At 37.5% G+C, this 19,002-nt stretch overlaps 1 protein-coding gene across 3 annotated transcripts in view; it reads right to left on the reverse strand.

The window, feature by feature from the left end:
• ZNF277 (zinc finger protein 277) overlaps positions 1–19,002 on the reverse strand; it is a 132,278-nt gene that overhangs the window by 30,615 nt on the left and 82,661 nt on the right. For all 3 annotated transcript variants that reach the window (XM_033428260.2, XM_004269885.3, XM_033428262.2), the window contains exons 5-7: positions 11,755–11,846; positions 7,372–7,482; positions 5,225–5,357 (exon numbers count right to left, since the gene is read on the reverse strand). In XM_033428260.2, the coding sequence (XP_033284151.1) occupies positions 5,225–5,357; positions 7,372–7,482; positions 11,755–11,846 (336 nt within the window). The remainder of the gene's footprint in view (positions 1–5,224; positions 5,358–7,371; positions 7,483–11,754; positions 11,847–19,002) is intronic.

The following is a 19,002-nucleotide window of genomic DNA, read 5'->3' on the forward strand; positions in this document are numbered from 1 at the left end:
CATCTATTGAGATGATCATATGATTTTTTTTTGATCATATGATTTTTATTCATCATTTTGTTAATATGGTGTATCACACTAATTGATTTGCGTATATTGAAGAATCCTTGCATCCCTGGGATAAATCCCACTTGATCATGGTGTATGATCCTTTCAATGTGTTGTTGGATTCTGTGTGCTAGTATTTTGTTGAGGATTTTTGCATCTATATTCATCAGTGATATTGGTCTGTAATTTTCTTTTTTTGTAGTATCTTTGTCGGGTTTTGGTATCAGGGTGATGGTGGCCTCACAGAATGAGTTTGGGAGTGTTCCTTCCTCTGCAATTTTTTTGGAAGAGTTTGAGAAGGATGGGTGTCAGCTCTTCTCTAAATGTTTGATAGAATTCATCTGCAAAGCCATCTGGTCCGGACTTTTGTTTGTTGGAAGATTTTTAATCACAGTTTCAATTTCATTACTTATGACTGGTCTGTTCATATTTTCTATTTCTTCCTGGTTCAGTCTTGGAAGGTTATACCTTTCTAGGAATTTGTCCATTTCTTCCAGGTTGTCCATTTTATTGGCATAGAGTTGCTTGTAGTAGTCTCTTAGGATGCTTTGTATTTCTGAGGTGTCTGTTGTAATTTCTTTTTCATTTCTAATTTTATCGATTTGAGTCCTCTCCCTCTTTTTCTTGATCAGTGTGGCTAATGGTTGATCAATTTTGTTTATCTTCTCAAAGATCCAGCTTTCAGTTTTATTGATCTTTGCTACTGTTTTCTTTGTTTCTATTTCATTTATTTCTGCTCTGATCTTTATGATTTCTTTCCTTCTGCTAACTTTAGTTTTTGTTCTTCTTCCTCAAGTTCCTTTAGGTGTAAGGTTAGACTGTTTATTTGAGATTTTTCTTGTTTCTTGAGGTAGGCTTGTATAGCTATAAACTTCTTTCTTAGAACTGCTTTTGCTGCATCCCATAGGTTTTGGATCGTCGTGTTTTCATTGTCATTTGTCTCTAGGTATTTTTTGATTTCCTCTTTGATTTCTTCAGTGATCTCTTGGTTATTTAGTAACATATTGTTTAGCCTCCATGTGTCTGTGTTTTTTACGTTTTTTTCCCTGTTCTAATCTCATAGCATTGTGGTCCAAAACGATGCTTGATAGGATTTAATTTTCTTAAATTTACTGAGGCTTGATTTGTAACCCAAGATGTGATCTATCCTGCAGAATGTTCCGTGTGCACTTGAGAAGAAAGTGTAATCTGCTGTTTTTGGATGGAATGTCCTATAAATATCAATTAAATTTATCTGGTCTGTTGTGTCATTTAAAGCTTCTGTTTCCTTATTTATTTTCATTTTGGATGATCTGTCCATTGGTGTAAGTGACGTGTTAAAGTTCCCCACTATTATTGTGTTACTGTCGATTTCCTCTTTTATAGCTGTTAGCAGTTGCCTTATGTATTGAGGTGCTCCTATGTTGGGTGCATATATATTTATAATTGTTATGTCTTCTTCCTGGATTGATCCCTTGATCATTATGTAGTGTCCTTCCTTGTCTCTAACATTAACACTCTTTATTTTAAAGTCTATTTTATCTGATATGAGTACTGCTACTCCAGCTTTCTTCTGATTTCCATTTGCACGGAATATCTTTTTCCATCTCCTCACTTTCAGTCTGTATGTGCCCTTAGGTCTGAAGTGGGTCTCTTGTAGACAGCATATAGATGGGTCTTGTTTTTGTATCCATTCAGCAAGCCTCTGTCTTTTGGTTGGAGCATTTAATCGATTTATGCTTTTTTTTTGTTTTTTGTTTTGCGGTATGTAGGCCTCTCACTGTTATGGCCTCTCCCGTTGAGGAGCACAGGCTCTGGACGCGCAGGCTCAGCGGCCGTGGCTCACGGGCCTAGCTGCTCCGTGGCATGTGGGATCTTCCCGGACCAGGGCACGAACCCGTGTCCCCTGCATTGGCAGGTGGACTCTCAACCACTGCGCCACCAGGGAAGCCCTAATCCATTCATGTTTAAGCTAATTATCGATATGTATGTTCCTATGACCATTTTCTTAATTGTTTTGGGTTCGTTTTTGTAGGTCCTTTTCTTCTCTTGTGTTTCCCACTCAGAGAAGTTCCTTTAGTATTTGTGGTAGAGCTGGTTTGGTGGGGCTGAATTCTCTTAGCTTTTGCTTGTCTGTAAAGCTGTTGATTTCTCCATCAAATCTGAATAAGATCCTTGCTGGGTAGAGTAATCTTGGTTGTAGGTTCTTCCCTTTCATCACTTTAAGTATATCATGCCACTCCCTTCTGGCCTGTAGAGTTTCTGCTGAGAAATCAGCTGTTAACCTTATGCTAGCTCCCTTGTATGTTATCTGTCATTTTTACCTTGCTGCTTCAATAATTTTTCTTTGTGTTTAATTTTTGCCAATTTGATTACTATGTGTCTCGGTGTGTTTCTCCTTGGGTTTATCCTGTATGGGACTTGCTGCACTTCCTGGACTTGGGTGGCTATTTCCTTTCCCATGTTAGGGAAGTTTTCAACAATAATCTCTTCAAATTTTTTCTGTGGTCCTTTCTGTCTGTCTTCTCCTTCTGGGACCCCTATAATGCGAACGCTGTTGCGTTTAACGTTGTCTCAGAGGCCTCTTAGGCTGTCTTCATTTCTTTTCATTCTTTTTTCTGTATTCTGTTCTGCAGCAGTGAATTCCACCATTCTGTCTTCCAGGTCAGTTATCCTTTATTCTTCCTCAGTTATTCTGCTATTGATTCCTTCTAGTGTAGTTTTCATTTCAGTCATTGTATTGTTCATCTCTGTTTGTTCTTTAATTCTTCTAGGTCTTTGTTAAACATTTCTTGCATCTTCTCAATATTTGCCTCCATTCTTTTTCCAAGGTCCTGGATCATCTTCACTATCATTATTCTGAATTCTTTTTCTGGAAAGTTGCCTATCTCCACTTCATTTAGTTGTTTTTCTGGGGTTTTATCTTGTTCCTTCATCTGGTACAGAGCCCTCTGCCTTTTCATCTTGCCTATCTTTCTGTGAATGTGGTTTTTGTTCCACAGGCTGCAGGATTGTTGTTCTTCTTGCCTTTGTCGTGTGCCCTCTGGCGGATGAGGCTATCTAAGAGGCTTGTACAAGTTTCCTGATGCGAGGGACTGGTGATGGGTAGAGCTGACTGTTGCTCTGGTCAGCAGAGCTGAGTAAAACTTTAATCCGCTTGACTGGTGATGGCTGGGGCCGGGTTCCCTCCCTGTTGGTTGTTTGGCTTGAGGCAACCCAACACTGGAGCCTACCTAGGCTCTTTGGTGGGGCTAATGGCAGACTCTGGGAGGGCTCACACTCAGAACTTCTGCTGCTAGTGTCCTTGTTCCCACAGTGAGCCACAGCCACCCCCCGCCTCTGCTGGAGATGCTCCAACCCTAGCAGGTTGGTCTGGTTCAGTCTCCTATGGGGTCACTGCTGCTTCCCCTGGGTCCCGATGTGCACACTACTTTGTGTGTGCCCTCCAAGAGTGGAGTCTCTGTTTCCCCCAGTCCTGTCGAAGTCCTGCAATCAAATCCCACTGGACTTCAAAGTCTGATTCTCTAGGAATTCCTCCTTCTGTTGCCGGACTCCCAGTTGGGAAGCCTGACGTGGGGCTCAGAACCTTCACTCCAGTGGGTGGACTTCTGTGGTATAGTGTTCTCCAGTCTGTGAGTCACCCACTCAGCAGTTATGGGATTTGATTTTATTGTGATTGTGCCCCTCGTACCATCTCATTGTGGCTTCTCTTTTGTCTTTGGATGTAGGGTATCTTTTTTGGTGAGTTCCAGTGTCTTCCCATCAATGACTGTCCATCAGCTAGTTTTGATTCTGGTGTTCTCACGAGAGGGAGTGAGAGCACATCCCTCTACTCCGCCATCTTGGTTCAGGGCCGATCTTTATTTCAATACTACTGGAGAACTACTTAACTCCCTCTGTTTTCATGAGTAGTTTTGTTAGGGAACCACTGACTGAAACTGCCCACACTGGATAGGCACGATAACCACTTGCATGACTTATTGTACAATAGGAGATCCTGGTAAGGAACATGGAACTAACAAAGTACCACCAATTGGAAGAATCTGAGAAAGGTCAAAAGGAGAGAGGAGATGCCAGTCCATATGTCCTACCAACCTCCCAGAATCATTCTTGCTGGAATCCATCTTGGCTGAGAGATGTGCACGCCACCAGGAAGAACCATGAGTCAGAATGATTGGCTAGAGACAACCTGGAAACTACCACATCACCATAAAACCTGAGACTGTGAGCCACGTGGCAGAGTACTCCTCCTGGGTTCCCTCTGCTGCTCTCCACCCAGGTGCCTCTTCCCACTAAAGTCTCTTGCTTTGTCAGCACGTGTGTCTCCTTGGACAATACATTTCTGAGTGTTAGATAAGAGCCCACTCTCGGCCCTGGAAGGGGTGTCCCCTCCTGCAACAGTTTCCGTCCTTTGTTATGTATACCTAAAAAAATCAGCAGACTGGGGGCACTCTCCAGTCATTGTGTTAATCAAAATTCCCTTCTCAAATTTCCAAATGCCCCTGTAGAGATGGACATTTGTCTCCAACTGAATACGTCTTCTTAAATAAAAGGGACTGTAATCTATAGAGGCCAGCAAATGGTACTGAGGTTTCTGGGCTAGGAGAGCTTTGAAAGTATTTAAAATCTTTGACATGGTATCCCCATTAGTCCATCCTACTAGTCCAAAAAATGAAAGTCCTCTTGCTGAGTGAAATCACTTGGTTTCTCTAAAATTTCCATTAGAAATAAGCTGGCCCAAGAGAATGACAAAGACAAATTTTTATTATTTATTTATTTATTTGATGGGAAACGGGAAGATATTTTAATGGGGGAAAAAGGAATAAGTGAAGAGACTGTCTGTAAACATTTATCTAGCATAGCATCTAGCACATCCAGAAGTCAACAACGTTTTCTGAGTAGAGTACAGAAGTCCCTGTACTCATGGTAATGGACAATCAATGGGGGGCAATGCATGGCTATCCAGGTATGTATGGTTATTTATTTATTTATTTTATCAAGATCACTATGAGTTGTAGAGACATGATCTTTTTACTATATAAACATCTGGCAAATCAAAGACAAATCAAATCAACTTACGCTTTGTAAACTAACCATTTTAAAGATAATCATTGCTTGAAAGAATCCCTCAATTACATTTTGATGTTTGTAGATATGCAATCAAATTGTAACTTATGAAGAGAAAAGAAAGCCTTACCAAATAATTGATGACATAAAATCGGTCATATTCTCTGTTCTTAGGATTGATCCTACGATGCTGTTTTTTCCTCATGTGATCTTTAAGTGTATTTTTGTCCCTGAAGGTCTTTTCACAGTACAAGCACTGCAAGCTACAAGAAAGACACAAATGCTGAGATTAAATAAGTCTCCGAAATAGTTGTTGCATAGCCCTTTATTATTATTATTATTGGGTCTTATAATTTATTCATTTTAGGACTCACAGAATCTTCAAATGGCATATGATACCCTTCTGGAATCCCTTTCATTTTATTCATTTGGCTTTAGAGGATGCATGCTGTGGTTTATTTTGTAGTCGGCTAACTTGGCCAACTTGGCTATTTAGTTAAAACTGTGATATAGATAGCAATTATCCAAAAATGATTTTGGTGCTTTACTAATCGAATTACCTATTCTAAAAATGAAAATGTAGGTATGTTCTTCAAATAAATATATGATAACTAGTTTTGGTTGCCTCCATTGAGTATAACAATTAGTCCATGGTTTGATATATCCTGTGACCTAATTTGCAGGTCTGATTCCTAGCGCCAGCTGTGGGACGTGGTCAAGTTACTTGACGCCTCTGATACCGCTCATTTTCTGCTAACCTGATGATAAAACATACATTTTAGAGAATTTTTACGATAATGTATACATATATGTGCACATAAATTCATAATCATGATAACAATTCACACAAAATATAAATGTATGTATACACGTTTAATTTATTGATATATATACGAATAAAATACCTAGCACATTCATAGCATACAGTAAGTGCTATTTTTACTATCTTATCATTCGCATGTATCTTCTGCTAGAATATTTCCACTGACTGGGAATTCATTACCTAATGAGGCAGTAATGACCAGTTTTGAACAGATTACTAACAAAATGTCTTTCTCATACTAAGCTTGACAGTTGATACTGCCTGGATTACCCAACAGCCATTAGAGTTCTACTTTCTGGAGTAACACAGAATAAGTATACATGAAAACTTATTCAAAAACCAAAACTCTGATGTTTTGGTTTGTTTGGCCTCACTGTGTGTTGGGCACTGAACTTGGGTTCGACAACAAAATGACTGAAATCAGTTGTTGTTTCTATTCTGAATTCTTTTTCATCTTTACTAAACACCCTTTCAATTATTTCTTATGCCACAGAAGTAACTATATTCTTTTATAGTAAACAATTTATGGGCAATAAGTTGATTAGGGATATCATTACTGCTAATCTTGCTAGAAAGCACACCTGGTATTATTTTATAAATGAATGGTCATTCAATAAAAGAGTAAAGAGACTTGTTTTAATGTACTGTTGATACCAGAATTTGAATTCAGAACTTTTTATAATGGGTATTTCTTTCTCAATGTATTGCTCCAAATGTTGTGGTCTGAGATACCACATTCATTAGTATTATATTAAATAAATAAAACTAGGTTTTGAGAGTAAAATCTTGGGCCCTTTCCTAGAAAGAAAAGAGGATAGATTTTTGAAAGCCATTTTGGTGATGTAGAGAATTTCCTTCCCTATTTCTACAAGCTAAACTCTAGATACTCACGGTTGCCAGAATATGACCTTGAGAAAAGTGGAGTGTTATGATATATAAATGTGAATAAATACTAAAAGGTAAAAGAATGCAATCAGTATGTTATGTTTCACATAAAACTGAATAACATCTAGCAATGTGACAATATATTTACTTTACTAAATGTGTAGAAAAATTATAGAGAAAAGTAAAGAAATTATGAATCCGAAATGAAGAATAGTGGTTTCTGGGGGAGATACTAATGAGGAAGGGCACACAGCGAGATTCAAAGGAAATAATAACATTCTCTTTCTTAGGCTGGTTAAGTATATTTTTCATACCCTATATAATAACATACCTTATAATGGCATATACATTGTTTGGTATATAAGACATTTATATTTTAAAACTACTAAAAGGCAATATGATCTACAAAAAATAAGGATTGTCATACAAAATGTGAACTCCTCCAACACGAGAAATGAGAAAATTCCATTTCTTGAGTTACTTCTGACTATTAAATTAATTTTTAAAAATTCAAAACAGAATCCAAGATTGAGACAGCTTCAGGTCGTGTTTCATAAAAAAGTACTTACTTGTCAAGCTTTTTCTGTAATGTACACAGAAATTCATTGCAGTTTACAATGTTGTCTGGCAACCCAATGTTGAAAGTGTGTTCTCTGGCCATATGGTTCAAAAGAACAGATCTAGGAAGAAATTTGAGTAATTTGCATTATTTACAACTTATCTAGGAACAAATCAGGTCATGAGTATTGTTTGTATAATGATAACAACACTAATTAGAAGTACAAGCAAAGGTTAATAAACACTGAAACACACATTTGGGCTATGAAATAGTGACATGTTATAAAAAAAGTATGCATATAAGCACTATCATATGAAAAGAAAGTCAACAGAAACTGTTGCTGAGGAAGCCCAAATGTTGGACTTGTCAGACAAAGACTTTAAATCAGACAATAAGAATATGTGTAAAGAATTAAGGAAAACCATGTCTAAAGAATCAAAAAAAGGTATGAGAATAATATCTTATAAAAAAGAGGATACTAATAAAAAAACAGAAATTAAAAAAAAACATACAAATCTGGAGATGAAATGTACAGTAACTGATATGAAAAATTCACTAGAAGGTCTCAAAAGAAAAACTGAACTGGCAGAACAAAGAACCAATGAACCTGAAGATAAATTTAGATTTTCTAGTCTGTGGAACAGAAGAAAAAAGAATGAAGAAAAATAAATTGAGCCTCAGACACCATCCCATCTACCAACATCTGTATAATAGGATTCCCAAAAGGCAAAGAAAGATAGGGGAAGAAAGAATATTTGAAGAAATAATGGCCAAAAACTTCCCAAATTTGATGGAAAACATTAATCCAAACAGAAGAAGCCCAATAAACTTCAAGTATAATAAATCAGAGAGACCCATACCAAGAAAAAATATGAAGATGAAATCAAGACAGGTCCCAGATAACAAAACCTGAGAAAATTCACTGCTAACAGACCTGCCCAACACGAAACTAAAAGAAGTCCTTTGGGCTAAAATGAAAGGATGCTAGATAGTAACTCAAACATACATAAAGAAGTAAAAATCTCCAGTAAAAGTAATTACACAGTCAAATATAAAAGGCAGTATTAAATGTATTATTGTTTACAAATCTTTTCTTCCCATACCTGATGTAAAAATAACTGCATGAAGTAACGATTTTAAAGACATGTTAATGAGCTTATAATGTATAAAGATGTAGTTTGTATGAAAACAGTAGCACAAAGGAGTGGGGAAAGAGCTAGCTACGTTGGAGCAAAGTTTTTGTATACTGTTGAAATTACGTTGGTATTAATCTGAACCTAATTGTTTTAAGTTAAAATGTTAGGGGCTTCCCTGGTGGCACAGTGGTTGGGAGTCCGCCTGCCAATGCAGGGGACATGGGTTTGGGCCCTGGTCTGGGAGAATCCCACATGCCATGGAGCAGCTAGGCCCGTGAGCCACAACTGCTGAGCCTGCGTTCTAGAGCTTGAGAGCCACAACTACTGAGCCCTTGTGCCACAGCTACTGAGGCTGCACGCCTAGAGCCCGTGCTCCACAACAAGAGGCCACCACAACAAGAGGCCTGCATACCACAATGAAGAGTAGCCCCCGCTCGCTGCAACTAGAGAAAGCCCATGCGCAGCAACGAAGGCCCAGTGCAGCCAAAAATAAATAAATTTATAAAAAAATAAATAAAATGTTAATTGTAATCTCCAGTGAATTGTAGTGGATAGTGAATGGGCCACTAAGAAAATAACTCAAAAAATATAGTAAAAGAAACAAAGGAATAAAAATGGTACACTAGAAAATATCTATTTAACAAAAAAGAAGGCAGTAATGGAGGGGAGAAATAAAAAAAAGAAACTTAAAACATAAAACAAACAGCAAAATGGTCTAAGTAATCCCATCTCATCAGTAATTACATTAAACATAAATTAGACACTCCAACCAAAAAGCAGAGATTAGCAGAATGGATTAAAAAACATGATCCAACTATATGCTGTTTACAGGAGACACATTTTAGATTAAGATTGAAAGAAATAGCTTCATACATTCCAGAGTCAAAAGTGTATAGGAGAGGGGAGATAGATGTAGGATAGCAAGAAAGTACTTATTCTTCTATCCTTATCATTAACCCATGTCCTTTGTCTTTCTATTCTTTTTATGTCCCTAGGCTGGGAGGACACAAATATAATCCCAAAGTATTGCTAATAACGTACAAAGCTGGAATCAGTTTATATCTTTAATCTTTTATTATAAACTGACCTTTTCATAAACAAGAACTGCAGAAGGGGACATTTTATAAAAATGAGATGCTGCTTATCTTTGTCATTGGTTAATTTCTTAAAAATTTTGTTTATTAGAGAACAATGACATAGTCAATCAAAACTACTGAGGAGTTCACTTAATTCCCATGTCACCCCAGTCAACAGAGAATACAGATACAGGTAGAAAATAACAGGAGGATTATATTAGGAATTATAGGAGCACCAATATTCAGTAAGTTGAAATACCAATATTATCAGAATTTCATATCATATGGACATATACTTCAAATCACATCAGTCCCTACATTTATCATAAAAACTTAAGCTTTATATAAAGATAAAATTTTTTTATAAAATAAACTTTATATAAATATAAAAATATTTATAGCTTTTTAATACTAGAGATTCCTAATAATAATCACACATCTCCTCACTAGGTTAATAATAGTTTTAACATAAAATCAGAAACAACATGCTAAAAAGAAGTAGCAATGCTTGGTAAACTTTTTGATAGTGAGGTGGTCCTCACTGCCATCCTCATAAAGCCCTTTGAAACTGACAGGGTTAGAGCATAATTAGTGACCTTGGCACAGATTTTTCTCCATGCTAACTGATTCTATATGAGAATCAAATCTTCATCACTGGTGTTTTCAACATTGATGCTTCATCCAAACCCTTTTCTAAATTCAAACAAATAGCTACCCTCTCCTCTTCAATGTTTTTCAGACAACGATGTCAGTTTGTGCTAGGCTTTTCTTTTTTTTTAGAAACTAAAGACTGCTTTCATTCAAGTGGGTGGGAGAATGATATTTTTCTGATTGTCCATTGTATGCTGTCACTGAAACTATTCCCATTTCCTAGAGGTTACAACTTCATGACTTATATTTAAGTGAATGTACATTTGTAAATATTACTGTTGCATAAAAAGAAATTTGTCTGATCTTTGTCCCTGGTTCCAGGCACTGAGCTTCAAAAATCCTTGGAATTTCTCTATGATCAGATTACCTTTGCTAATAAAGTGACTTGTGGTAGGCCTCTAGAAAGCTTCAGGATGGGGATTGGTTACCAGAAAGACTAACAATGTGGTCAAAGGGTTGGGACTTAGAGCCACCCTGACCTCCAGAAAGGAGAGAGGGGCCGGAGATTAAGTTCAATAATTAAATCAATCATGCTTACATAATGAAGCATGTAAAAATTCTGGATACCAAAACTCAGTGAAGATTCTTGGTTGGTAAATACACTGATGTGCCATGAAGATGATATATCCTGATTCTTTAAGGAGAAGGCATAGAAGCTCTGTGTTCAAGACCCATCCAGACCCTGCTCTGTGTCTCTTCATTTAACTGTTCCTCATCTGTATCCTTTATGATAAACACTTTCCTGAGTTTTGTGAGCCATTCTAGTGAATTAATGAACCTATGCAAATTATTGGTGGGTAGCCATGAATTCGTAGCCAGTTGGTCAAAAGTGCAGGTGTCCTGGGGAACCCCTAAACTTGTGGCTGGTGTCTGAAGTGTGGGCAGGCTTGTTGGGGATGATGCCCTTAAACCTGTAGAGTCTGATGCTAACTCTGGGTGGTTAGCATTAGAACTGAATTACAGTACACCAGTTGGTTTTGGGCCAGTTGGGGTTGGTGACAGAATTACCAATTCCCCATTTTTTTCCCCCTTAGATCTTTATCATTTTTAATGTTCAAAAGTGAAACACCAAAAACTGCTAAAGGATTTTTTTTTGTCCACTTGGCTCAGCATTTGGGATCTTAGATCCCCAGCCAGGGATCACACCTGTGGCCCCTGCAGTAGAAGCACAGAGCCTTAACCACTGGACTGCCAGGGAAGTCCCAGCCAAAGGTTTAGCGTTAACAGGTTAATACAGAAGGGCACGTCTGTTGTAGTTTGCTGCACGTGGTCTTGCCTGTCGGACAATTTAAAAAGCCCTACAACATTAAACACAATTCTATTTCTGGCATCTAAAAAATTTATCCCCCTACTCTGCTTAGAGCAACTACATTCCATCTTTGATGTCTGGTGGATTAAAAAAAAATTACTGTGGATATATGAAAGGGTTCTGAGCCAATCCATAGAACTTAGTCTATATAGCCATTGTGGATGTTTTGGTAAGTCTTCAGATGAAAAACAGTAAAATTTAAAGACATACATAATTGCTACCTGTTTCCGAGGAATTCCTCATTGCAAAACATACAACTGCCTTGAAAACTGTTATCATTTCGCTCTTGTTGCTGTTGTTCCAGAATTTCTTTCTGTAAAATAGAAACACAGATATATGATATTATCTTTAATAAATCCATAGTTAGCTAATGAAAAATGTCATAGTCTGGATGGGAGGAAATTGGGGTAGAAGCATAAAAGGAAGTATGTGAACACTGATGATATTTTGAATTTCTCCATTCCTGTCCTTGTACCTAAACTCCAAGTCTATACTGTTAAATGCCAGACAACATACCATTAGGATAGCTATGTAGGAAACTTGAAGTCAATAGGGTCTCACCATCCTTCACTACTCTGTCCTTCCTCTGTCTTTATTAATCATCTCCCAACCTCACTCTCTTCCAAAAGCAAAAATGTGCTCCTTTCTGTAATTCTCAGTTTAGTTTGTAATCAAGTTCTGATCAATTTTTCACTTGGACTTTCATATTACTTCTCTCCACCATTCCCAATGCCATCACCCTGAATCCAGTCTTTAATCAGTCATTATGAGATTACTATAAGTAAGTCTCTTAGAGGGTCTGCCTTATTTCAATCCTTTTTTTCTATCATATCCATCCTCTCTTTTGTTGCTAGAAAAACTTCTTAAAATTATTTTCATGTACAATTATCCTGTTACTCTCCAACTCTAATAATTTAAAATTTACATTGGTAACACCCTATTCTAATCATGGTGGTTCTTCTACACATTGTTTTTCCATGAGGTAATTTTATTTCTCTTTGCTTTTCACTCTTATAAATATTAACTGTTCTTTAAGGTCCAACTTGATCCCCATTTCTGCCATGTAGTCATTTCTGGACTACAATAGTTAAGAGCTCAGACTCTGAAACATCAAATAGAACTAGATTTGAATCTGGCTCTCACCTGTACTCAATATTTTATTTAACATCTTTAACACTCAATTTTCTCAATTTTAAGATGAAAATGAAAATATTACCTCATAGCATTGTTTATAGGATTAAATCAGAAATTTATGTACAGAATTCAAATTGTGCATGTGTATGGTCAAGCCACTCAAGATGGCTGTTCTCTTGCTCTCTGTACATCCCCTGACCAACCAGTGCCTGCTTCACCTATACCCTATGCACATGACTGACCTTCCTGTGTACTTGCCCCAGGCCCCAGCTAGTGATTGTTCTCATCAAAGGGGCGCTGAGGTGTGTGCCTCTCTACTGGTTTCCCTGGTAACTAATGAGCTCACCTGATGTCAATTCCCCAATAACTGGTAACTTGCTTTACCATCATCTCTTTTGCTTGCTTTTATCTTCTAAATGGATATGAAAACTCTTTGAAATTAAAAGAAAGTCTTTATGCTGTTCTTATTTTACACCTGCATATGACTCTCCAGCTATTCTTATAACATGAAGCTCAAAACACGAACTTCATAAAGTTTATTGCTGATTCTGTAAATATCTGTAGGACAGCATAAAAAATGAGCTTGTATCTAGAAGCTTAACAAATTCCATGTGGCATTTCTGGAAATGTATCACCAAACATTTAGAATTATTAATCCACTGAAGAAAAAAATTAAGAAGCTGCCAGGATAAAAATCAATTCAATCAACTTCTGGTTTCCGCCATGATGAAATAATGGATATAACACTTCTCCTCCCCTTGTAAACTACTGTAAAACAAATTGCTTCATATATCTTACCTTTTTTCAGAAAATGTATAATAGGGACTTCGCTGGTGGCTCAGTGGTTAAGAATCCTCCTGTCAGTGCAGGGGACAAAGGTTCGAGCCCTGGTCCAGGAAGATCCCACATGCCGTGGAGCAGCTAAGCCCGTGCGCCACAACTACTGAGCCTGAGCTCTAGAACCCGCGAGTGACAACTACTGAGCCTACGTGCCACAACTACTGAAGCCTGTGTGCCTAAAGTCTGTGCTCCGCAACAAGAGAAGGCACCACAGTGAGAAGCCCACACACGATGAAGAGTAGACCCCGCTCACCGCAACTAGAGAAAGCCCACGCGTAGCAACGAAGACCCAACACAGCCTCCCCCCTCCACCACACAAAAAGAAAATGGACAATAGCACATGGCTGTGATTGATGAGTAAAAAAAAATAATACATTGCCGGTTTTCTGTTGGGTAGTGTTTTCCAAATTGCAACATAGGGAAGTTAAACCCAAATGAAGGTTATGTATCTACCTCACTTGGTGTAGAAGGAAAAAAAGACTGGCATTCAGGATACAAAAGCAAGGGGAATTTGTGGGACAAGGTACTAGAAAGAAGAGAGCTGCAGAGGAGGAGCTCAAGAAACCTGGACTGGGATTCTTTTTACCTTAGTCCAAATACTGAGCTGTACATGTATAGGGCAGAATCTGTGAGACTTTACAAAGGAGTTGCCAGGGTCTGTGAAGATTCTGGAAATTACAGCACTGGAATATGTTGGAGCTTTGACATACAGAATGGAGACACCTTGCTCAACACTTCAGGCACACAGCAAATATAAAAGAACACTGTTTACTTCATGAAGTTTAGGGCTTTATGCTGGCAGCAAGTGGATAGATAAAAGCAAAAGAAATAAAGGGAGTAAGGTTGATGTATCAGACAATTTTAATTATTGCTTTTTTTTTTTTTGCAGTACGCGGGCCTCTCACTGTTGTGGCCTCTCCCGTTGTGGAGCACACGCTCCGGATGCGCAGGCTCAGCGGCCATGGCTCACGGGCCTAGCTGCTCCGCGGCATGTGGGATCTTCCCGGACCGGGGCATGAACCCGTGTCCCCTGCATCGGCAGGCGGACTCTCAACCACTGCGCCACCAGGGAATTATTGCTTTTTAAGTTTAAGTGAATCTTACATAAAAACTGAAAGTGACAGTAAAAGTCAAATTAAAGGAAAACCGAACTTTTACAAACGTATAGTTCGACTAAAAAAGAGAAAACACGCTTCACAGCCCTATATTTACAACTTTGGTAGCAGCAAAACCAAAAACCCAATAGATAAAGCTCTTGATAAAGATCACTATAAACATCCCACAGTAAGGCTGAGCAATACTTTGTCTGCTCCTGTTTTCAGCCTACAAGACCTGTTAATGCTTATTAAAAATCATCATCTCATATTTCTCAGGCTGGTGATGATATAACCCAAAGTTGGCTAAAGAAAAATCTTATTCAACTTAATATTTCCTTGGTTTTGACTCAGCACAAATATAACAGATTTGTGAGTCTAAACCAGAGTGATACTGAGCCATCTACAGTTTTCTTTGGCCAAATTTAAGTTTTATCAGTTGACCCTGAATTGCACAACCTGAGTGTAGACACCTGAAGTTGTGTATAAATTGATTCTTCTTAGGAGAGCCTAATTTACATTTTGGTGAATTAGAAGGAGCATGGAGTGGACAGGGCACTAAAGCAAGAAGCCACTTTTTTTTAAAAAAAATTAATTTATTTTGGCTGTGTGCGGGCTTTCTCTAGTTGCAGCGAGCAGGGGCTACTCTTCGTTGTGGTGCGTGGGCTTCTCATTGCGGTGGCTTCTCTTGTTACGGAGCACAGGCTCTAGGCATGAAGCCTTCAGTAGCTGTGGCACGTGGGCTCATAGAGCGCAGGTTCAGTAGTTGTGGCTCATGGGCTTAGTTGCTCCGTGGCATGTGGGATCTTCCCGGACCAGGGCTCGAACCTGTGTCCCCTGCATTGGCAGGCGGATTTCTAACCACCGCGCCACCAGGGAAGTCCCCAAGAAGCCACTTTTTAATGGCAAGTAACTAAAACCACGCTGTTCTTTTGCTCGCATTCTGGAGGTTGTCTCATATGGTGATGAGGTGGCACTGTGAATTCTCTGCTAGTTTATCTGCACTACCTAGAGACAAGGGCTCTAGAGTACCTGTGTCGTCCCTAATCTGGCAGGTTCCATACAACTCCTTTCATTTTTATCTAAGTTCATTCTTTCACGATCTGCCTTCTGTTCACTGCACAAACTCTTTTTAAACTCTTTCCCAGACCTTCTGCCAAGGGGAGCTACTTAAACCATTTGTTGTTTCACCTCTGCTTTCTGTTTATTTCATTTGCATAAGACTTTTCTCATTTTAATAACATCAATGTAAGAAAGAGTTCTATAATTGGGAGAAATGGACATGGCCACCAGGTAGTTCAGCTTTGGATTCTCTGCTGCAACTGTTCAGCTCCAACTTGTATTCTTGCCATATTTGACTCTTGTCATTGCAATAACATGAATACTCTACCTATTCATTCTTGGCTATTTTCCTGTCTCCCCATTAACATATTCTATTTCTACTAACCACATCTAACCTCTCCAGTAAGATTTCCTTCTGACCAATGCTGCTCAGTACTGGCATTTTAGAATTTGAGAACTGAAAGGGACCTCATGAAACTACGGACTAACTCCCTACAAAGAGATGTTAGGGTGACCTGTTTAAAGCTACAAAGCTACTTGGTGCCATATCCGGATACCACATTTGCTTTTTTTTTCTCAGAACGTACCCACTGTAGCATATCTAGACACATAGCATATAACAATAACTTTTCTATTTAGTGAACAAACAAGTTCAGAATCCAGGGGACAGATATCTGGAAAGGTAGGGCAACATAAAAATCTTTCTTACAAAATATCCACGCAAAAACTTCATTTAGATCAGTCTTAGATGGATTACTTCTCAGCATTTGAGGCTTTAGAACACGGTAAAATAACAGGAGAGATAATATATACAAATGTGATCATGCCTTATTTCTGACAATTATAAAAAGAGGTATACTGGCTAAGTCGATTTTCTTGATCGTAGAAATTTTAATTTGGTATTTAAAGGGTTAATAGTTTTACACAAAATGGTTTCCAAGACATCTCTCATGTATACCCTACTTTCAAAACTTGAGATATGATTTAACCTTTTCTGTATGATGTAGGGTCCTTGCTATGAACAATTACTACTATATTGTGCTATAACGTATCAATTTACTTTCAGGATCTCTTTGTCCCTACAAATGACTCTAAACTGTTGTGCTCTTCTGGTTGGCCTTCCTTCTCACTCTTTTATGGTCATCACTGTCAGTGAGTCTACTTCTGTACCCACCAACTGGCTCTGCTATCTACACCTCCTTTTCATTTGCTATCCTCTGCATAGACCTCCTGTTTTTCTCCTTAAACTAGAACAAGATTATAGGAATTCCTAAAATCCAGCTAAAGAAAAATAGATAATCAAATTCTATGGATAAAATTAAGTCAAATTTGTTTGGTATCTGAGAAAGAGTAGCTCCCAGTATTTGGATGGGCTTTGTGGAAGTTATTTTTACCTCATAGGGATGCTTTTTCTCTGATTTCTGTCCTCTGTGCTATTTGGATCTACTGAGGTTACCAGATACCAGATGGACAGATTTATAGGAAAGACTTTCCCTGTACACACACATTTAAAAAGTATGTTTATCCAAAGCATGTCCAGAGAGATGGAAGTCAAAATCTGATTGTAAATGGACCTTAAAAAAAAAACCCTAGTATATAAATATGTAATGACTATATCTGAAAGTGAAACAATTAGAACTGGTACTTAAAGTAACATGAAATAGCTCCCTGTTTTCTACTGAATAAAATCCACAATCTTTAGAATGGCATTCACATTGCTTTGTACCTGATTCTATTCTAGGTTTCTAAAAGCCTTCTCTTGCAATGCTTCTCCATATAAACTCTGTTACAGGGAAAAACAAGAACATCTGCTATAATCTGTGTATTACTCTTCTCAATAGCAGTTCTCAATTACTTATTGTGATTCCTCAGGCCACTCAATGGTCTGGAGTAACTGTTCTCTCTTTTTTTCACCCATCTTTGCCAACTGGAGTTCTCTTCCCTAACCCTTCAGAGCTCAGTTCAAACACTACATCTCTGTGGTGAGTGGGAACAACAACTGATGGGGACTCAGGAGATGTGTATTCTTGTCCTGGTTTTGTGACTAACTAGCTCTAAATGTGGCCTTAAGCATGTCACTTCTCTAGGACTTAGGTTCTGGTGATCTCTAAATTGCTTCTGAAACATTCTACAAATCATAAAGTGGACTGACCCTGACCACTTCTGTGCTAGAAGTATCTTCTTTTGCCACCACAGTATGTAGTGTTCCATAGACATCTACATTGCTTGGTCTTCAAGAAAACTATGTCCCAACCATCTCTACTAAGAGAACATGGAGCTTCTTTATGTCACATGTACACAATTTATTAGAGTAGACTCTTAATAATACATGATAACTACATTTACACCCCCAGTACAACAACACACACACTACAAATGTGAATGCTCTCCTGAAAATCAAAATGAAATTCTCAAAGGAGACGAGTTTATAGAACAATTGATTATCTCTTACTCATATAGGACTGGCACTTCATATAGACTATAAAATGGAGAGCTTTCCACAGCAATAGTAAGTTGGTATTTATTTAAACAAAGATAATAGCCTACTGTATATGTAAACTATCCTAAAAAATGGAATTTATTATTGGTTATTAATTTAAAAGTTCTAAAGTAGCTGTTTTTTTTTAAAAACTCACAACTGGTAATTTTTAGAAATATAAAGAGTTACATATAGAATTTTAGATTGCTATGGGATAGGAATTTGGAGAACAAGTTTTTACTTTTTTTCACTTAAATGCTTTCATTTTAATACAGTATATATACTTTTAATAAGTATATATCTTAAAAGCATAATTATCAATTTATGTTTCTAAGATGACTTTTTGAGAGAAACAGGAGATGCAAGTCAAGATAAGGAAATGAACTAGAATGATAATTATTAAATCCAACAATTAAGGAAACTAAGTATATTGAAGTAGAATGTTATTGTTTTATTCTTTAAACATATTAAGAAATAAAATAATGGCAACACACTCTCCCTCTTATCTACTCTAATAAAGCCTACTCTATGAAATGTCTGTCTGTACATTATAAAATAGGAAATTATTATTTCTTAATATAGGAACACGAAATATATATATATACTTTTAGTCAAATTTTACTTATACATCAAATAAATCATGTGAAGATGAAAAAGAAATTATTTTAATTCTGCAACTATTATATCCTATAATAGCTTTCATCATCCTGTTGTAATCAATTCAGTAAATTAAGAAGATAGTTCTCATTTATTTGTTGAAATTGGCTTTGCTGACAGTTATGTCATGATATGCCAAACGAGTTAGTAAACCTGGAAGCTATTCAAGTCATGTAACTCTGTCAGTGTCTCTTATTTTCTTA

This window comes from Orcinus orca, chromosome 9 (genome assembly GCF_937001465.1).
Source record: "Orcinus orca chromosome 9, mOrcOrc1.1, whole genome shotgun sequence".
Classification (NCBI taxonomy): Eukaryota; Metazoa; Chordata; class Mammalia; order Artiodactyla; family Delphinidae; genus Orcinus; species Orcinus orca.